Source organism: Patagioenas fasciata, chromosome 17 (assembly GCF_037038585.1).
Source record: "Patagioenas fasciata isolate bPatFas1 chromosome 17, bPatFas1.hap1, whole genome shotgun sequence".
In the NCBI taxonomy this organism is placed as follows: Eukaryota; Metazoa; Chordata; class Aves; order Columbiformes; family Columbidae; genus Patagioenas; species Patagioenas fasciata.
The window spans coordinates 9,239,841-9,262,381 of NC_092536.1; the positions used below are offsets into that span (position 1 = coordinate 9,239,841).

Genomic DNA, 22,541 nt, shown 5'->3' on the forward strand with positions numbered 1-22,541 from the left:
CTGCTCACAGCTAGCAAAGTTCTTTCGTGGTCCAGGCATGGACCCTGCAGCTATAAGCATTTGTTCTTACTGCCAAGATGACAGATCCAAGGATGTCAGAGATGTGAGGGATCTCCTAGTCTGTCTGTCACCTCAGTCTGTGCTAGTATTCCTGCAGTGCCAGGGAGAGAGCTCTCCGGAAGGATCGATCTACGGAAAAAGCTAATAAAATAATAAGAAAACACTTGCACAAAAAAAGGGCCAGCCAGCCGGATCTTCCTGCGACAAAGGCACTCACACTCTCTTTTACAAATATATTTTATTATTTTAATGCTTATTAAGAAATGTAACCAAGACAGACTCAGCAGCACCAGCGGCTCCTCACTGCCCAGCAGTCTGATGACTTCACAGATATGAAAACTTCACAGATTCAAAAAAAAAACTTTGGTCAACGCACTTCTTTAAATATATTTGCATGCACAGATTCTCCCACCCCCATCCCTCCCCTCCCACTGGCAACTGACAAACAGAGGCAAAACAACAACTTTATTCATAAAACATTTAAATTAAAAGAATAATTGTTGTCTAGTGACAGCGTGTGCAGCAGGGTGTTCGTAGTGTCTTGGTTTGCAGACCACAGAGACAAGTGCTCCACAGGGCAGGGGGCAGGAACACCAGCTCCTGAGACAGTGGTGGGGAAGCAACAGATGTTCTCAGATCAACAGGTTCCAGTCTTGATTTTAACACATCCTTGTGTGAACAGTCCCAGCAGACAAATAGGACAGGGAGTTACACACAACACCGCCCCAGTTCTGGGATTCTCAGTCTGTCGGGGTTAGTAACCTCTCATGCAAATGAGGAACTAGTGTGATTTTAGTTACTTTTGATGTGTTTTACTGTAATGAAGGCCAAAAGCTCAGGGCTAGAAAGAAAAAACACTCTGGTATGACTCAGTGCAATTTGATGCCCAAAACAAATTGGGAGAGAACTGGCTATTAGGCAGCTAAACTTAGCAAACACCACTAGAGAGTATTTTACAGCTTTAATGCACCGCAGCACTGTTACAGCACACTCATCCTTCCCTCCGAACACGGACAGATTTGATTTTAGGCAGGGCTCATGTTCAAGAAGCAGAAAGGCTTTTGTTACACCTGGACACGCTGATGAATTGAGACAATGCATTTGAACAGGAAGTAATCCACGAGAACCATCACTACCTCAGTCACATGTAGACCGTATGAAGCCAACCCTCCGCACGCACCAGGCAGGGCTGACCCTGCGCAGTGACCCCGGGAGAGCTGTGAGGCTGGACATCCTTTCCAGAGTCCTTCCGCAGCAAGTCACACCTTGGTCTCACGCCAGCACCATCTGTGCAATCCCCAGCACTTCCCACCACATTCCTGCTCCCCTGAAATCCTCCCAAAACAAATACCTGACTAATCTTCCCTCACCACCAAGATTTCCCATCTAACCCTAGCCCTCCACTCTGCTCCCACACCTTAAAGACTTCTCTACATCCACCAGCATCCCCTGGAGCCTCTTTTCAAAGAACAACCAAAGATTCAGACTGCTTCATGTAACTCCCAAGTCCATCTGCACAAACAGCTTCCAAGCATCAACTGGGGTCAGTGGCAAACCCTTTCTGTTTGCAGTAACCCCAGCTGTCCCACCACGTCAAATCGCTTCTCTGTTCAAGAGCTGCAGTTCAAGCTCACACAGAGCTTTGAAATATCGCTGATCCAAAAGAAACCCTGCAGGACAAAGCTGTAAGTGCATTTATTTGCACACACAAAAAGCAGTGCCTTGTTGAGTGGTCTTGGCCACTGATCAAACTTTACTTTCTCCAAAACCCTATAAATCAAATAAACCCTGGAGCCTCAGAGAATGGCGAAATTCATGGAACGGCCTCATGCCAAATGAGGTACCACATCTCTCTATGGGTCTTCAGACATTTTTAGTAAGATGCTCCAGTTCAATGAAATTAGTCTCTTCTTACCCCAGCTCTTACTCTCTGGACCCACTGCACCTTGGATTCCCAAGGAAGTCTTCTCCAGCCTCTCCTGATGATCAACTCATTCTTCCCTTTGTCTTGGTACCATCTTTGTTTATCCAGAATAGCTATATTCCATCAGCTAAACATCCTCCAGCTGGAAGGAAAATGGGGATATGAGTGGGGAAGTTAGGCAAAAATCATTTAAATTTCACTTTTCTAATGATCTCTGCCCTATGCAGTTTGGAAGACAGATACATTTCTAAAGAGTGGAGAGTGCTGCCAGCAGCAGGAAAGAACACGCTTCATTGATGGGACCCTACACCTTTTATTTATTTTTATTTTCAAAGCAAGCCTTGAAATCGTGATCCTAGGAAACAAGAAATTAAAGTCCAAAATTTTGTTCTAAAGGCTCACGCTTCCCCCAATGACTGCTTCAGAAACATCTTCTGAAGGTCCAGCTCCGACACATGTTAGCCAGAAGGCACACAGCATGTGGTGCAATTGCCATCCTTTCCTTCCTGTGACTACAGACTGCCAGTTCTACATAAAACACGCTGCCTCCTTACCCTCACTGCGCTTCCTCCTGCACACATACCCCAGCCCCTGAATAGACTTTTCCTTTCAAATCTGGATCACTAATATTGAAAGGGACTGGACACACTCTGGGGGCACCTCAAACAGCAAGAGAAAAACTAATTTCAAGACATCTGGAAACTCAGTAAGCTCACATGGTGATCTGGTTGGGCAGGCAAGTTTTCCAGAGGGACAATCCTGTTTGTCTCACCAACACAGATCAACTTGATTCTTGTGGCAACCAAGCAAGAGGTTGCCATAATTAAGTGTGAAGAAGCTCAGGAAACAATAGAAAGTAACCAACCCACATCAGCTGTTGAAAGCCTGATGCAATGTGGCATAAACCGTCCCTTTACAATGGCAACTAAAGCTCAATAGGAGACACTTGTGCACTTGCATGTGTTCCAGCACATGAGCGATGCTGGTATTTTCCCACACTTCCTTCCCTGTTCTGCTTCTTTGTGGACCTAATTGTTATTGACATGAATACCGGATGTAATCTCGTGTTATTCTTAGAAACATTTCAGCTCCCAACTGAGGTCTGAAGAGATCAGACCCCCATTTTCCTGAGTTCCTGTGCCACTGTTACAGAAGGTCAGAGGAGCCATCCCACAGACCCCCTACAGAAATATTCCATCACGATAGATCAAGAGTAACAAGATCCCAAGTCATCCTACAGAGGAACTACCTACAACGTCAGTCCCAGGGAAACGGCTTAGTGTTTGCTAATGGTGCTGGAGTGATAATCCACTCCTCTGACGCTAGACTATACGGAAGAGACCTGCCAAGAAATCAGCAATTCAATTAAACTGTGAAGTCTATTGTTCTACAATGTTGCTTGTCTTTCTGCTAAGGATTGTGGTGGCAATCACATCATTTTATCCATCCCACAGTAAGCTTTGTGCTAACCTCAAGCAGTTACATATTTGAACACGTTCAGCATTACAACTACTCCCTACCTTCACGTAGAGAGACTGGCAAAAAGAAAATCCTCCTCAAATAAAACTGACTTTTCATTTCAATAGTTCACAATATTTAAAATGAACATGGAACAAGAACACACAAACCTAACCTGCTTTTCCTTAAATATCAAAATCCAGTTCCCCCTTCCTTTCTGAAAATGAGATTATTTCACTTCTGAAATGTTAGTGGACAGACACAAGGAGAAGCCAGGTTTGAAGGATGATATTTCTGATGCTTTCAGCTAGGGAATAAGCTTCAGATTCCTGCAATTACCAGACTTCAGTTTTCAAGTAGGACCTGTCTCTACAGAAGGCTGGTCGTATTAGAAAATGGATTATTTGTCTGAAAAACAAAAACCAGGCCATCTTTAGGTAGAATTCAAGTGGATGTGGCATTCTACTGTCCTTGAGCTACCAAGCATCGTAAGTGACATAGAAGATTATCAAGCTGCTGTGAAACACCTCTGCAACAAACCACACCAGTGCATACACTTGGTGCAGCACAGATTTGCCTCTTCTCTTGTACAGACAGACTACTGCAGTTTCTAAGCTGATTTCCAATACTATGGGTGCCTGTCAGCTTCTCAGAGTAGGAGCATCTTCTAACCAGACAGACCCAGCTCTGCTGGGCTCTGCACCACACGGACACATGAGGCTTCAGAGTAAAGCACATCAGGGAAAATCTAAAATCACATGAGGAAAGGTGTTTAAATAGAGCTCACCGGAATTCCAAAAATAAGTGTTAGGTATGCATGTGTGTTCCTCCCTACCCCAAGAAAAAGAATCCTACAGCCTTTTGAGTGAGGACAGAAATGAGCAACATATGGAAAATTAGTTCTCCTCACACATATTTGGGGCCATGGAAAGAAGTTGCATTGCAGGAGATTAGGAGGAGAAGCACAGAGACAAGGGGAAAAAAGCAGACAGTGGCCACCAGCCTACAGAGAGCTCACGCACCCAACAGCTCTTCACGCTAGCTCAGGGCACAACCGCCCTGGTGACACACAGCACAGCCTGGCCTGTTTGTCTGCTATCTGCAGCACAAGGCCTGCTAACAGCCCTTTCACTAAGGGAAATCCATATTACAGACTCTGTTTTCATTATTTGTTAGACAAAGTGGAGAGCTATGAGGTTATATTTGCCTTGTGCAACTGGAACATTGAGCACTCGGGGAACAGATGTGAGTTTGTGCCCATCTTTTATAACTTAACATAAAGTAATCTTACCAAGACAAGAAAAAAAACACACTGGAGCAACCTGTTGCAGTATAAGCTTCAAAAACATGAACTGAAAGATAAAACGCCATGGTTGAAGGTATCCAATGTTCCCATCAGGTACAAGCAGTTGCTGCCATCCTACCTGACCAATAGATGTTGCTATCCCCCTTCTGTTTGTTGCAGGCCAAAGTACTAAAAGGCCCCTTCCTTGGTGCTCTTTGCAATTCAGCGCATACTTCCAGCCATGCTTTTATTTCTGTTGGCAAAGACAGCAAAACCAACATACAACCACAGATACACAGTATAGCGTAATGTCATGATGTGCCCTGCATCAGCAGAGTCTCCCAGTGCTGAACTTGGAATGCCATCTTTGACCTTGGCACTGCTCTTGGTGACAGGTCATTGATGGCAACGTGTCCATCCTTCCTTAGTCTGTTTCAATGGTCTCTTGGCTTTTCTCCAGTCGAGTATTTAGGATCATCCCAACAGTCCTGGGTAGGGACCCCTTTCTCCACAGCGATCTGAATACACACCTCTCCCCCCGCCCCCCAGCCTCCCCTTCTGCCATGGCAGAGGTCACCAATGGAAAAAAAATAATTCTACCAGGAAGACTTCAAAAGTCTCATCAGGAAACGTCAGCTGCTGCAAAGGCTGCTCTTTCCAGGTCCGAGTAAGACACCTGGGCATCGATTAGCTCTTCACTGTGAAGCTCCCTGTTCATGCAAGCATCTGAGAGAATCCCATTTTTGCAGGAATGTGGGAGATGCCCATTTGTCTCCACATCCAGAGCATTTCCATTCTGGTGCCATTCCAAGGCAGCTTTGCATTTGGTTAAGTCCTGCTTTTCAGGATCCCTGTGGATCTCTCCATTGGTGTACACCTCTAGTGCATACTCACTGATTCGTATGCTGGCGTTCTCTGCGTCCCCACCGTGAGTGGAAGTCCTAGAGCTGGCTGTTCCTGCCTTGAATGGCTCCTTCCGGCCCAGGATGTGCTGGCTGATGATTTTACGGAAGGTGTATCGGAACTCCCTGATTCGGTAGGCATAAATTAGAGGATTTACAACTGAGTTAGCATGAGACAGGATAATAGCCAGATACATCAGCCAGAGGGGAGCATGGGCACAATTTGGGCAGAAAAGGGTAAAGCAGTTAATAATATGTAGTGGAAGCCAGCAGATCGCAAACAACCCAACAATGATGGCTAAAGACTTTGCTGCATGGACTTCCTTCTGCAAAGTGGAGCGAGAACGTTCCCCGTGTACCATCTTGTTCTCCATCTGCTTGAGCTGTCGTCGGGCTGCCATGAAGATTTTCAAGTAGATACCAAACATGAGAAGGAGCGGCAGGAGCACGCAGGCAAAGAAGTTGTAGTAGACCATGTACTCCATGGTGACCACAGCCTCAAAGAGACATACCACCATACTGTTGCTGCAGTTGATGGGAGAGGACTTATTGGAACCCAGCTCTTCGACCTGGGAGCGCTTGTGCCACCCTAGCATTGGTGTCAAGCCGATGATGAAAGATAATACCCAGCAGATGGCAATGATACCTTTAGCTCGAGAGCCAGTCACCAAGCCATTGTACCTATAAAGCAGAGGAAACAGGAATTACGTCAGTATCAGTCAATGAGCCCCTGACACCCAAGCAACTTCCCAATGACCCAGAAGACAGCAAGAAAGGCACGTGCTTCTGCAGAACCCACACAGCACAGCAAGGACTCCATGGTGACATTGTATGCCACTTATTTGCCTCCCCTTTCCTTTAGGCAGTGAAGAAGTGACAGAAAAGCAGGGAAATTAATATGGTTTTCATCTGAGTTCCTTCACTCCACCAGCCCACTTGGTCAAGCACATAGATCTGTCCACCTGGACAATTAACAGCACTGCTCTGACCCTTGACAATGAAGACCACCGTAGCTTTCTTGCCGAAGGTTAAGGTAGTTCTTCCTTTCTGGCAAAGGAGCAGCCTTGTGGCACAGAATTGCTAGGTCTGTCTTGCAGTAGATCTATAAGCCAAATGACACAAAAGAACTCAGGCACAGTGCCATCAGCCCCGTGTTCACGTTCAGGTGTGCTCCAGGAGAATTCTGCTGAGTTGCAGAAGCCAGGCTGGCATTGTCTTGCACAGCACCTCACTCCGCTCCACAATGGCACTTTGAATAAGCACCACCAACATTCCTTAAATAACTGAGACAAGTCAGCAGTTTTCCTCACCAGCCCAGCTAAGCTGAGCCCATGTCCTTTCAGAAAGGAAGAATTAGGCTGAGGACAGTGCTCTGATTACAGGTGTGCTGTGGGCTGCACTGCACACCCCAAAGGGGACTTCAGTGGTGGAGGTATTGACATGTCATGTCTGGCTGAAGCCAGTGCTCTTAGTAGTAAATTCTCCAAGATCTGTTGGAAAAGACAATAAACAACATGGTAAGAATCTGACAGTGCAGCCAGGGGACCTTGGCTTGTTTGAAATTTCGGTCAATTCCTGAGCCTCACAGGTTACTGCAAGTCCTGTGCTGACTCCACTAGTTCTCCTCTCTAAAAATGTAAATCAGGGCAACCGTTTAACATTTCAATGCAATTTCCTTCCCTTGGTAATGCTCAGCATGGAAAGTAGATGGCTGGATTCCCACATTGTCCAGCGTGGGTCCCACACTGTATTTGACCCTGTGTGTCTGCGATGGGACAACAGTAGCGCTGGGCTCCCAGTGTTTACCCAGTGCTCCTTCTCCCTCTGTCCCCAGAATTCTCTCAGCAAATAAACATGAAAAAAACAAATAATCCAACAAGCCACAGAAATATTTCCATCTCTCAATGAAATAGTTACTCCCATAGGTTCATGCTCCTATCCTGATGTAAGTTCTAGACAGGGGAGCAGAGAGGCTGCTTTTGCTGGGCACAGTACAGAATGGAGATCCTGCATGTGCTTTAAATCCCTCCTGATGGGCCTTCGAAAAACCTGGCTCCAGTTGAGACCCAGCAGGCTCGAGTCTCCCTTCCTCAGCTGTATTTCAAAATCAGGAAAGAGGAACTGGGTGAGGGAGCTAACCACATAATTTCCAGTACCCAAAATACACTGAAATCCTTCTTCCAGAAATGAGGGAGGGATTCAGATGATTCTGAGAGATAAAAAGGTTTCTCCAGCAAGGTTTCTCCCCTACTCAACGCTTAGCGGATGCTAAGAGCACAGCATGGATGGTAGCAGAGAACTGCTTGCATTCAGACCTCATCAAGACAGCATCTGTGCTTTGAAAAGTACACTCAGGGAGCAAGAGACTGGCTGAAAGCACTTGGAGCTTGGAAAAACAAAAAACAAAACAAACCCTTCAAAACCCTGTAGTCCTGGAATTGGCCACATCTTGTCAGAGGAATTTGGAAATTGTGCAGCTGTTATCCCACGACTAGAGATGTCCCTTCCCTTCCACTAAAAATACATTCATTACTGCTCCAGGCAAACACCCCCCCTAATTCTCCCTCCCTCTTACCCCCTGGGGATTCCCATGCAACAAACTTCACAAGGCTTTGGAACAGCACTCAGGCCAAGCAGCCTCCTGCCTTCCAGCTGCAGTGTGTTGTGCTGGCAGTGGCAACTACCAGCCTACCAGCGAGTGCATTTCCATGACGCCTTACTCAGTATCCCCAAGGCTTAAGAGCAAGCTCACAGCATCTTGTCACATCCTGTGTGGCACTATGTCTGCCAGGTACCCACTGAGAAGTGTCCGCTCACTTGGGAGAGCTTGATTTCTGGGACACACTGGAGACATCACAGGCTGACTTGGCTGGGGTAGGGTTATTGTCCAGATGGACTTTCCCAGACTCACTCCTTTTGTCCACTTAGAGATGTCACCAGGCTGGCATTGAAGAGCTTGTGCACCTGTCTGTGCATCTTTCTAAGCTCACAGCACCAGGTCAAAGCTACTCTTGGTATCCCACAGCTCTGCATTCTAAGTTCAGGACTTCCAGGAAGCATCACATGTACTGTGATTAATAAGTCGTCACATTCTATGATTCTATCATATTGTGAGTTGCTGGCATCTGTGCAGGGACACAGCCAGCTGAAAGGAGCTGGTCACACCTACAGCCCATGTTCTGCATAGTTGGCAGGTGACTTTGTAGCATGTCTGATGTGTCCAGACAGCACTGGATTGTCGGTGCACAAGCAGTTTTTGTGCTTCCTGGAAATACTGGACTTGCTACACCAACAACAACTTCTACTCAAGAAATTCCAGACACAGAGAACCTTAGTGCAGAGCACAGGGACACTCACGGTGGAGTTGTGTGTGGGGACAGGGTCACCTGACTCCTCTAGAGAAGAAAACCCACTTTTGCAAACACATGAAAATTTGAATGTTTTCCCTAAAATATTTTAACCTGCCCTGCTGCTCTCCCAACCATCAGATTGGCAAACTGACTCCGGAACACTGCCCCTGGTGAACGTACGGCTCTGCTGTGCTCCCTAAAGTAACCTGGCTGAGGGTGTGATGCTTCTGGGTCCTTGCCCTCCTCTTTATGTCATCAAGACAAATAATTCCTGCAGGAAGCGCAGTACCTCACCAGTCTGATTCACGAACTATGAAGCCAGGTGGAAGAAATGTCTGATATAAGAACCACAGGGTCCTCATCTAGACATTAAAATCTTTCCATACATTGTACGATATGGAACTGGCCTAACTTACTGTCACAGCATCCCACCAGCCTGGTGCTCATCTTCCAAACCCACCTCTGGCTGGCAGCACGGCACATCTTGGGCAGATGGCTCTGCCATGCATGGAGCACATTTCAGCGCCCTTACTGCATCACTGGTATTGAGGCCACTAGGCTTTGATCTGAATTCCACCAGTGCTCGACGTTTTTTAGCAAATCCCTACAAAATACTGTTCACTGAACACCGCCACTCCACAGCCCCACACCTCGGGCAGCTGCAGCGATAGAGGGCAAGACAAAGGGAGGATATTCTACCCCTGTCACATGAGAGACACTGACAGTCCTGGATGATCCAGGAAATCTTGTGGCAGAGCAAGAAACCAAACTCAGACCTTCTCATGTAACACCGAAACAACCCGCTCCCAAAACTCTCAGTCAAGAAACTTCCTCCCCTATCACCAGGTGCTGACAGATGCCAGTGCTTGTTTGTGCTATGGAGACAGGGCAGGGTGGGATCCCACGGGTAGGCACAGGGCTCTGAAGAGCAGAAGTAATAACGGTGGGCAGGCTCTGTTCTTTTTCTCATGGCATGATTGGCTTTCAGACTAAAACTTTGGTACTGGCAAGTTCCACCTTGACCCATGAAGCCATAGACAAGGGGCACTGCTTTCAAAGCCATGCTCCTGCTTGTTCAAAGGATGAACTGCATTATTCGTCTTTCATATTAGGGTGAATCTGCCCATAACCTATTCGACACAAACATGAGTGCATGTAGGAAATCCTTGTCATAAAGTCAAAAGGTTTATGGTGAGCAAGGAAAGAAATAAATTCAGTATGGCTCAAAGTGACAATAAAACATCAAATCCCTGATTCACCGATTCAGGTGCTCATATATGAGCACTGGAGAAGGCAACCCTAGAGAATAAAAGCAACTGCTGAAACAGACTGTTCTCAGAACAAAGGTCCCTTCCATGTCCTATCCCTTATTCAGGGTTTGTGTTTATCTCCCCTATTCTTCCTACCCCAGACTTTGAGAAGCCACTTCTTTATGCCCAGCTCCTCTCAGCCGCTTGCAGAAAAGTATCCCAATGCCACCTCAGAGCTGCAGTTTCAATCACAACTACGTGAGATACATACATTTCAAAAGTCAGGGAGTGGCACCTTAGTAATGCTTTCCCAGAGAAGCATCCCAGCAGCTCAGGCAGTCATCTCCAAAGCAACGTTCATCAGAGGAAAAGGTCTGCACGTCAGCAGGTAACTGTAGTTGGCACAGTGTGACCTGCATAAGTATTCGTGCCACAGGTGAACACCTGAATCCAGCACACAGAGCACGCAGTAACCTGAGAAAACTTTTCCGTTTGGCTACAGGAAGAAAAATGTCTCCTGTCTTTGCAGAGCATGGGAGCTCCCTGCCCTTCACCACGGGTATCTCTACCAGCAGAGCCTGCCCAGCACACGTGGCTGGGCACTGCGCCCGCGCGGCGTTTGCTGGCACCAAAGAGCCTGGAAAGCGGCAATTGTTCTTGGCTCATGACTTCAGCCTGGAGCTCGGACTTGCCGCCAGTTTTGTTTAGAACTCTCAGGGGTTTTATATCAGCAAGTGCAGGTTCTCAGGTATCTACCCTGTTAGAGACACAGCTTGGATTTTACCCTAGAGCAAACTACAGCTCGGACTCACTGCCCTGGGAGTGCTTTATTCAAATTCTACACAGTGCATTAATCATTTGAAAGATAGAATCCATAAGACATTCACAAATTAGTTTTAATGTATTTAAAAATAATACATATGGATGTCTTTCCTCAGTATAATTGGGGGAGCGAGCATCTTTTATCCACAGAAAAATCATTCCAAAGGTAACTCTAATTATGTAACAAGGTGTGCAAAACCAAGCAGTATCAGCAACTGCACTCTTCTGCCTCCTTTATACTGACAATTTATCTGTGTGGGAATACACATCCACATGTGTATCCCCTGATATATGTGGTTACCTTCCATAGGACAAATCAGACATGAAACAGTCAAAATGAAAAAGAAGAAATAAAAATAGGTTTGGCCCTTTTTGGTTTCACTGCAGTGAAGGAAGTCTGATTTATTATTATTTTTTATGAGCACCCACCTAATGAATATTAGGAATGCCTGATGTTACCTTTCTTGTCCTCTGAGGAGAGAAGAGGCTTTCCCAGGTATTAAAGGATGGGGTGAAAACGTTGCGTCTTTAGTGGTAGAACTTTCCTTCCAATGATTTGACACATTTTTGAGACAACCAGGTATTAGAAAAAGAAAAAACTGTGGATATGAACTGTCTGAAGCGTATCACATTGCCCTCTGCAGCTAATCAGCTTTCACTTTCTCAGCATGTCTGAGGCTATAAATCTAATGCTTATTCACCCATAAATTCCTAAGGGGAAACACGACTGACAAGTTCTTCACTTCTACTGTGAAAGGACAAACCAGCAGAGGACAAGGAGGGGGAGGAACCCATGGATCTACCTGTGGCTTTCTGCACCCAATCAACTCCAGCATTTCTGGGGCAGCAGAGGGTGTGCACTGTTTGTTCAAAAACAAAATAGCAAAACCAGTACCATGCCCAGCACTGATGAAGCCTGATTTCCCTAAAAGACTACCTGAGCTACTCCAGGAAATTAAATTTTCAAGACAATATACTTACAGTGATATCCTCAAAAATGGGCAGAAATGCAGATTTTTAAGATCGTTTTCCTGTCAACTCACCCTCTAGCAATAAGAGCGCTTAAACCATCAGCAGACGTCTTCAGAGTTAGCTCATGAGAGATGAATTAAAGACATTAGCCCTTCTCAAAATCATTTCAGAGGCAAACTCCCAAGGGCTACTCTACGTATGTTTCTTTGTAGCATCTGTCATTATTTTGGTTTATAAACTGAAACCATCTGTATTTAGAACTGTGGAAAAATGCAGACAGTTCAACTTATAGGTAACAAATATCGAGTTTTCTCTGCAATGGAGTGGAATAGTTATTCCTCACAACTACATCAAAAATAGAGGCTTTAACAGGTACGACTGTAGGTTTGGAAACCAACAATTAACGGTAATGTTACAGCAGCACAACCGTGCTGAGGCCAGGCTTCAGGAAAGACTGTGCCGCACTGGCCCACATGGAAAGGTAATCTCCATGGCCCTAGGGAAAAGAATGCTTTCTATTTTTAAATGGGAGGTTTGTGTTAACCAACATGAGTGCTGGATGACCAAAGCATCCACAAGAGACAAAACTAAATTGCACAGGTCAACACGAGTGATTTAGGCTCAAAAGAAGTTAGGATGTCCAAAACCCCAAACTTGAGAGCATAACAATCAGAAATTTGTTCCATTTTTGCAGCCACATTTCTTGTTCAGGATAGGAAGCAAGTCTCTCCATTCCTGAGAGCATGCTGCATCCTCCTAAGGACAAGACGGGAAGGAAGGAGACTCCTACACTTCGCCTCCACCGGCCTCTCCTGGGGCTTCCTCTGCATCTTTGGAGCTCACTGAAGGCATTGTCACAGCATTCAGACCCAGCCCACGGCATGCTACGCCGTTTCACACCCACGGTCAGGTATATCCTGTGACAACAATGTGCTTCTGGAAGTCTGAACTGAGTATCAGCCCTTGCGCATCTGGTAAAACTTCCCCTTGTCCCACGTCAGCCTCCCTGGTTGCACACAAAGCAGCAGCTGCTCATATTCAGCTTTCAGACTCTAATGGTGAAAATGTTCTTTTCTTCCTTCATACTCTGGAGTAGAGACCCCAGAGTAACCATCTGCAGGTCTGGGTTGGGACAAGCCTCTGCCTTGACCTCACAGCTACAAGCTCCACTTTCCCACAGGGATCCTTCTGGTGCCATTGGCTGCAGCTCAGAGCACACGTTACTGAGGTTACCGGTCCACCCTGTCTAAATACAGAATGGTGGCTCCTAGGCAGCGCCGTCGCGATGCCGTGGGCATAAACCACACAAGGACAGAGAAAACTGGAAAAAGAACCAACCACCAATATCCAGCAGCCAAGGCAGCTTTCAAGACATAGAAAAGGTTTTTCCAAATTACAAGAGAAGAAGTGCTGATCCTCATTTAAACTTTTCCTTCCTTGATTCATCTCCAGACCTGCTGTTTTTACTGCTGTTCATCCCTCACAACCCTCCGCCCCGCAGCCCGAGCCCTGCTTACCTGAGGGGTATGCGGATCGCAATGATTCTGTCAATGGCAATAGCGAGGAGGCTGAAGATCGAACTCTGAGTCAAGACCAGGACGAAGCAGGCAATGAAAAGGCAGCCATAGAAGAAGGCACAGAAGCCAGTGCTGATGGTGATGGCAAAGGGGATTGCCAGCACGCCCACGGCGATGTCAGCAGCAGCCAGGGACACCACAAAATAGTTGGTGACGTTCTGCAAGTTGCTGTTCAAATAGACTGCCCAGCAGACAAGGATGTTCCCCAGGATGGCCAGCACTGCAATGACCAGTTCCAGGATGATGTAAGCTATGTCTGAGAGGAAGTCTTCTTTCCCATGTACTAGCATGGTGAGAACGACCAGGCCAATGTGAGAACGTGCCAGAAAAGCTCAGCGTTCATATCTGCAGAGCACTGAACAGCCAAGACACTTCAAAGCTGCCTGGGGTCCGAAGAGCACTCAGCTGCCCGTCGGTGAAGGTTGCTCACACGCACCCTTTTCTCCCCATATCTCTTCAAGATCTCTACAGTAGCAGGTGTCAAGAAAAATAAAAAATGGGGCTTGCCAACTCCAGCCAAGTGGATTAACCAGATGCAGAATAATTCATACTCCAGCAGACGAATGGACAGGAGAATATCTCACGTAGACATATATTGCTCCCCAAAGTGTATTGTATGGCAGTGTCGCATTGGCTGTGACTTCTTGTTTCCTGTTGACAATCACACTGCTAGCCATGGCTTCCTGTCATGTACATACCTACTAGCAACATCCTCCAGTTCTCTTTTTCACCTTTTCCCGCTAGGACTTGGGAAACATTCTCAGCTGAAGGAGACATCCAACTTCTTCACTTGTAATTTCCTTTAAAGAAAAAAAAACAAACACCAACCACATACACTAAGTAATCAGCTCTACAGAGGAGATGGAAAAAGCAAAATCTCATTAAAGTGGCACATTAAATTGATAACGGACATTAAACAGACCTAGAAGAATACATCATTGGCAAAAAATCTCACATTTTGTCTATCCTGAAAGCTGCAGGGCCAAACCAAAAGTTCAGGAAGGCAGTATTTCACCGTGGTGATGAGAAACAAGGCATGTTTTGTTTTCAAGGCTACCAACTGAGCTGGCACTTCAGCAGCTGCTCAATAGTCTGCCCTGAAACACGAGAGCCCCACTAATTACACCTTGGCAATTGCTGCGGCTGCACAGAGGAAAGGTGGAGGAGCCTTTCCACATACACCTGTCTCCCTCTGATCACAAACACCAGACTTGAGCCATCACATGCTGCCTGCCCTCACGTACTTTGCCACAAAAGCGTGCTGCGCCAATGTGCTGCTCTGCGACGACACAAACCTTCATTCGGAAGGGGGTTTATGTTGCCGGCACATGCGGTCACCACTCTACTGCCATCCCCACTCTTCCTTTCAAGTGCACAGATACTGGAACGTGATCAGCAGGAAGGACAGTTTGAGGTACGTCAGGCAGTGACATCTTTGAGGACTTTCCTGCTGATTATGCACATCCCCAGTAACGGTCTCTGCAGCTTTCCCTCCTGCAACACCATCATTTTTATTCATGTAAATATTTATCCTATAAGCAAACCATTTATTTGTTATACCTGTATTGTCCGTAGTGGTTGTTGCACCCACAGATTCAGGTCAGCATCATTCTTCAACTACAACCAGCTAAAAACGCATCCAACCAAGCTACGCCTCCCCCAGCAAGACACACACAGGCACAACGCCAGCGTCATCTCCCAGGTACACACTCATGTTCCTGCAGTATCGTGCATGAAATCTGGGACTAAAGTTGGTGCCATTGCAAGGAAACATAGTCCCTACAGCTGCCATTTCGTATGAACAGACACACACCACCCACATGCTTGCGTGCCTCATTCGCACATTAATCTTGCAGGTCACCTCGTACCTCTGCTTTCAGATATGTGTGCATTTCATCACAGTTTCAGTTAAAAATATAGCAGTGGACAATAAAGTTCCCTGAGCTTTGTTCCACAGTCAAGAGATAATTGGTGTCCTACCCTGTCACTTCCAGAGTGGGTTTTAAACCTTATTTACAAGCTTTAGCAGTAAGATTTTCTTCTTAAGAAAACAGCTACTTGAAACAGAGGGCTGGGGGAGAGACACAGCACTAACTGCTGAATTATTATATTTGAGCTTAGTTTTACATGCAACAGGAACCTCCAGAACAGAAGATTTTGGGGACCACATCCACAGGTGACCCAGCAGGTTTCATGCCTTCACAGTTGACTCTGTTTCCAAGTAAGAAACCTAATTTCTCAGGATAAAATAAAAGGGTAAAGACAGTGATAATAAAAGAAAATATGATTAACTTGTGATTCACATCTGATCTCAGGAATATAATCTAATTTTAGACCTTTCATTGATTTAGAGCTCTATTGCTAATGCTGCATTTGAAATGAAAGTGAATGATTCTTGGTGGTTTGGATGTGCTTCAAAACCCTAGCGTTTTCTCCACCCTCAGCAATCTTATGTGTTTTGTTTGGTTTGTGTGGAAGAAATCGACAGAAGAGATTAGTTTGCAATCTAGCTCCTAAGAGGAAGATAAAGATCATACATTTAACCTTTTCTAAAGAATAAAGAAACCCCAAGAAGTCTCTATATTGCCTGTCTTCCTTTGGCAAAAACTCTGGTTTGCCACTGACCTCCTAAAGATTGCTTCCACTTTCTTGTGTTTCAGCGATGTCAGTGATACGCTCCTACCTCGCTCTGCTAGCATCTGATTGTCCATTACAAATCCCAATAGGTTTGTTTCAAAGCAGTGATACTGAAAACTAACAACCCCAGCCTGACGTCCAGGGAAAGGGATTAGAAGGAATAGAAGACAGAAATAAAGAAAATCTGGAGGTGGAGAAAACAGAGAGGGTAAAGTGAAAAACAAACAATGCTGTGAGCAAAAAAAGAGAGAGAAAAGACAGGAAGAAGCTAGTAGGAATAAAAAAACCCCACAACCAAAGAAAGGAAGCTGTGGGCAAAACAGGCCTGTAAGAGAAAGACGGAGCGTGTCCCTGCCACAGGTGGGACAGGAGGCTGTGCCGGGAGGCTCTGAAGTGGGTACAAGCTCCCATTTCCCACGGCATCGTGGAAGCAGAGACAGGAACAGGGGAACACTCAGCCATGGAGCAGGGACGCGCACCTCTCCGCTTCCTCACATCCTCACGCATTTCCGTGCAGGTCTAGCTCATGGCCAAACTCCAGCGTCAGAAAAAATTAACACATCACTGAGACATACCTGGGCCACAAACACCCCCACAAGCTCCTCAAGAACCCAAGAAACCACTTTTGGAAAGGAGCCAGCCTGAGAACGGGTCATGTTAATCCTGATGCCGAGAGGATTTCCTTACAGTCCTGCTGTGTTGTTCTTGCACCTCATATTCATTCCACACACACCTCAGTGAGGAGGATCAAAGTGAAATGACTGGGATAGTCTTCCCCATTTAGGAGCTTCCCTTAGTAGGATTATGAATCCATATTAATCCCAGATACATTTTGTTTAACCTGACATCTCAAACTCATTTTCCAACAGGACACAAAGGGAAGTAACAAACCTACGCTGCGGAGGTCTCCCACATGCTGGTCCTTCAGCACAAAGACAAAGCTGGAATTGCCTACAGCTCTGCATGTATCCTGAAGAAGCACGATGCTGGAATCTGAAGTTTAATGACCATGTCACCTACTGTTTTCTGACACAACAGAGCTTTCAACCTTCTACTTCAACTGTTTGTTTCATGGTCCGATGTTAAATCTGATTTTTTTTAATCTCTGAGTTTGTTTAGTCCCTTGTTTCCCAGCCCCCTTCACAAACAGTGGCCTGATTCTTCAACCCAAGCCCCAGCCATTTATTCCGAAGTCATCCGTGAGATGGTATGTCCAAAGAGGACAACGTGTCCTTCCACCCCCTGCTCTCAGAAGGGCTGGAAGTTCTGCAAAGCCAGCACATCTCAGAGAGAAATGTCTGGAGCTGAGCAGGTGTCCCAGCCGTGACAAAACAACATTTTGTGTCTGCTTCAGCGCCAGTGCTTCTGCATTAGCCACTGACTTAGAAAAAGCAATTATTAGCCACACAACACCAGTACATCAGAGGCCTCACCTGCTACCGACAGAACCTGCCACAACCTGGGAGGTTCCCACGTGCGACCCGAACGCAGCCATCTTACCTCGGTCAATCTCTCTCAGTGCCAGCCTGCTAGAGCTTTCACCCAACATCACAACAAGTCTTTAATTGTAGAACTATTTACAACTTGCTTTAAAACAGGAACAGGTTCTGTCTTTCTGCTCATACTGCTAGAAATTTACTGCATAGGGACAAAAATACTGGCCACGTGGGGAGGAAGATATATACCCAAAGGCAATACAAAATTTATTACAGCATCATCTATGTCGTGCAAGACCCAAAGGCTCAGCAACCAGGCCTGACAAGACAAAATTAATTAACAATCTGCTTCGCTCACCGGGGAAGCGTATATTTAATATCTCAAGCCCTTGAGGGATCAATATTGCAAGCTTCTTGAAGCTTAAGAAAAATTACCTGTATCACACAACCTGCTGGACAGTTACAATTAGTATTGTTTCTTAAGCCTGTGTTTTATTTTGTTAATTGGATTAATTCTTTCTTGACACCCTGGGCTATGTTCCGGCCTTTTCCCCATTATTAAATAAACTTTTTTTGCCACTCACAAACCTGTAAAGCTGTTGCTCTGTTCATTTTTAGTGACTTGGAACACTCTGTTCTCTCTCCTATTTCAGCCCCAATGAAAAACTGCTCCTTGAAAAATTCAATAAAGCATCCGAACAGCACGTTCCCATGAAGCAATTCACCACTGGAGCCTGGGCAAGCTTTCGTTTGGCATCTCCAGTTGGCTTTGGACTAAGGTGTTACCCCTTCTCTCTCCTGAGCACCAAAAGCATCGAGGCGAGCCCTTGGCCACTGCTTGGTTCAAATCACCCACCTCGAATAACCGGATTTCCTGCTCTTGGCCCCTTCAGGCCTCCCAGTTTTGGACGCCTGTGCTCTGTCACACTGGCACAGAGAAGACGCGCCATCTGCTCTGCGTGCCAGGCTGACACGGATGACAACGTCTGTGACACTTCAGTTTGACAGCCACTCTCAGATGGGGATCAGCAGCCCTCAGGGCACCCAGGACGGTCTCTGGGCACGTAGGTGACAGGTTGCAGCATCCCCCAGCTGCACAGGGGTTTGGTTGCTCCTGCTCTGCTGAGGGTAAGCGAGGCAGCAGGCAGCACACGAGGCCACGGGGGGAGGCTCCATCAAGGCTCATGCCACAGATCACAATCTAGCATCTCCTTTTGACAACATGACCCTTCCCAGGTACTGGCCACGTACACATTGCCTAAGTCCCTCAGGGAAACCCTTGAATTCACACACGGCTGTAAGCAGAAAAATTGGTGCTGCTAAATTATTTGTTTCCTACTTTCCAAAGCCCAGAGGGGAAGATGCTTGTCAGTTTTTATCTTGTCTTTGAAATCCCTTCAACTCAAAGAGAATCTGCCTATCTTTTAAATCAAAGACTCTAAGAAATCTTGACTCTCCCCATTTCTTTAGAAGATCGAGTCACAATAAATGAGTCAATGTGCTCACAGGCAGTACACAAATTTGCAAAACAACTCAGGCTGTAAAACATAATGAAAACAGCTGTCCTTTTGGGGAGAAGGATAGGAAAGGCAGCAACAGCGCTTTTCTGAGTTGCTCAACAGTTTCCTTTCTAAAGTTTGAGCATCCTCGCTCCTGCCTCCTGTTGAACATGAAGAGATGCGGCTGGGTGGGGCAGGAAAGAGAGGAGGAAGGAGGCATCACCCAGCTCACCAAGACATACCTTTTCTGGTTCCCCTCTTTGCTTTCTTATTGGCTGCTGGGTAAATGATCTTTTAGGTCATCTGCTTACAGTAATAGGAGGAAATTAAATATTAATAATAGACTATTTCCCTCTAGTGTGCTCTTTGTTAACAAAGGATACAAGTGAAACAAAGCAGGCAAAGTTATCAGCACGCCGTGCTCTTGGTTTTCAGGTACCTGCAGCACCTGCAGTTTCTCTCAGCCTTCCCTGGAGGTACAGATGCCCAATGTCCTGCACACCTGCCTGTGCTGACTCCCCTGAAAGTGCAGAATGTGGTGATGTCTGGAAATCCCTGTTCTATCAAGGGGCCCCACACGGCAGTCTGACCCTTCCAGAGGACCGTTTCAGACTTTACTCAAAACACCACCTGCCCCCTAAGCCAGTGTAGCACCAAGGATCTTTTGAAGCACAGAGCTTGTCTCACCCGGGAGCGAATTCTTCCTCCAGTGTAAACCCTACAGTGGGGTAACAAGGTTTCTGGATTGGCTTTGCAAATTCTCCAGAAATACCAAATAAAAAATGAGGGCTACAGCTTTGCTAAACTTGGCCTAATCCCTTTTACAGGAAAGCAGCAGCCCTCCAAGACTTAAAACCTTCACTCCATGTACCTGCGAAAGGCAAAAGAAATGGCTCTTCAGAGATCTGTATTGATCCTGATCTTTGTCCATCAGTTCAGAAATGGAGAAGAAGGACAATATTGCTGCTGTATGCTTCCACCTCTGCTGCAGTCCAGGCCGAAAAGGGAGGCTGTGCTCCCAGCAAGAACAAGCATGACGAATCTGGGTGTAAGGCTTTAGTGACTAGGGGATTACCAGAGACACCCACACTGCTGCAGCAATACAGCAACGAATAGCACAGTAAAACCATACCCTTCAAACCTGTGCCGTGTTTCTCTTCTCTTCCTCTTTATACCCTATACAAAAATCCCAAACCAAAAATGCCCCCAAAACTGAAACCCCACCGGACAACAAGCAAAGGTCATAACATAGATGGGTTGGCTAATAGGAATGGCTAATCCAAAACCAATATTTCAGCTTTGCCTCTTGTCCTCCAAGTGCTAGAAGTGGATTAATTTTTATTGCAGTAGCGGAAGAGAAGACTAGAACAGAATGCATTTGACCATTTCTTTTCTCCTAAGTGGCTGTTATAAATGTTTAAAAGCAAGAAAAAAAAAACAACTCACAGTAATTATTCTCATTCTAATGGTCACAAAAAGCCAGGGAGGGCAAAACTAAGTAAGGCTGAATGACCAGCAGTTAAATAAGCCAGATCAAACACCAGCAAAAAGGTTCCCCTGCAGCCAGTAAAGCCTCACTGGGCAGCAGGTATCACAATATATTGCCAAAAGGTGCAGAAACATGTTGGATTTTTGAGCAAACCATTTGTATCCAGGATTGATGATGTTGATTTACCTATAGTGACATTTCCAAAAATAAAAAAATAGTGTGTTTGGATAAGCTTTCATAAGGCAGACATATAAAAAAAGTATAATTAAAACCATGTACCTTGGCCAGAAACAAGTTAATACTGCCAATAATATGTACGATGTCTCTGAGGAGCCAGGTTTTCCTTTTCTGTGTGAGGGAGGAACTCAAAAGCAAACTCTGCCTCCCCACAGCCCCACTAAAGCCAGCTGTGTTCATACATAAGGAGCATTTCCTTCAAGAACAAAATAAGAACAATGAGGAAACAGGATATCAAGAAGAGGTGACCCACTGAGGAATACAGGCCAGGGAGGAATTTGCTCTGAAAATATTTATCATATTGCTAATGCATCCATTCTGGTATATTTTAAAATAATGGAGTAGACTTCTCTCCAGATGTGACTTCAGCTCTCATTTCTATACGAAGTTTCCAGACATGCAGCTGAGAATTGGGTACATCTGCTCATTTTCCTGCATTTTTATCCAGTTGTTCCCAAATCCTATTTGCCTTCTCTAACTACAGGCTTGTTCTCCACCAGGCCTTGCGACCCCTGCTCCCTTTCCTCCAAGCACTGCCCTCCTGCCGGTTGCAAGTGCCGTTTGCATAAGCTCTGCCAGTGAAACAAAACCTGGCCCTAGCGCAGCGCAGGGAGCACTGTTGTACCAGGTCACCCAACCGCCTGTCTTCTGCAGCAGAAGGAACAGAACTCTTTCCATCTCTTTCCGTGTAACTCAAAATGATTCCCCAGCTGTCCTTCCCTATCCTGATGAAGGCACCGTCCAGCTTGAACAGAGATGAGCAAATTCTACATGCCTCTGAGCCAAAGCAAAGCTGTGTCACCGCATGAGCTCATCCACGGCTCACATGCTGACCCCTCCGAGCAAGGGTTATTACTGAGGACTCACCACGAAGCTCCCATTACCGCCCAAGTGGTTTGACTCACAGCCACTGCCGGTACGAAAAGCAGTTGAGCCTCCATTGGGTTGCTAACACAGCTCATCACATCCTTCCTCCCCAAGCTGTTCCCTTCTCTTAGCAGTTGAAGCAGTGACACAGCGGCAGTGCTCAGCCGGAGCCCCCATCCGGACCCCCCCAGAGCTCCCCCACCCTCTGCCCTGCACAGCCCAACCTCACCGACTGACGTCTGCTCCACATGGGCTGGTCCCTGCTGGCTCGGTCACACAGATCAACTACGTGCTCCCTGTGCCTTGCAATACCCACTGATTTTCAGCCAACGCAATAAGCCCCATTTCCTCCCATGCCCCAGGGTGTGTCCTGGCCCCTTACACCCCCAGGCTCTGCATCCGTATGTTTCATCCAACTTATTCCACCTCGGTTCGTCAACCAGCTACCAATGAAAAAGCATTCAGAGAGACAATGCTGGTGGTGTGTGTTAATCCCAAAAGCAGGCAAAACCCACAACAACAAATTGTATGCCTTGGTTTATTTCCAGCAACCTTCCCTCTTGCATTTTTTAAGGTACATACTTTGACTTGCTAATACTTATTTGCTCTGTGTCATGCCTCCTCATCCTGTCAGTGTTTCTGTCTCAGCCTCAAAGCTATTTAAGACGTTTTTAGGACTCTGCCACCCTCTGTGGATAAGGAGGAGTTGATGCTCTGCTGATGTCTTGAGGCCACATGCCCTTACTTCGTCTCTCCCTCTTCTCTTTGCAATGACT

General features: G+C 46.1%; 1 protein-coding gene across 2 annotated transcripts in view; it reads right to left on the reverse strand.

Annotated features, from left to right (window-relative positions):
- Window positions 1-283: 283 nt before the first annotated feature.
- Window positions 284-22,541, reverse strand: part of ADORA2A (adenosine A2a receptor) — a 29,887-nt gene continuing 7,629 nt past the window's right edge. For both annotated transcript variants that reach the window (XM_065851439.2, XM_071815866.1), the window contains exons 2-3: window positions 13,541-14,400; window positions 284-6,310 (exon numbers count right to left, since the gene is read on the reverse strand). In XM_065851439.2, coding sequence (XP_065707511.1) covers window positions 5,350-6,310; window positions 13,541-13,890 — 1,311 coding nt within the window. In that variant the 5' untranslated portion in view covers window positions 13,891-14,400 and the 3' untranslated portion in view covers window positions 284-5,349. The remainder of the gene's footprint in view (window positions 6,311-13,540; window positions 14,401-22,541) is intronic.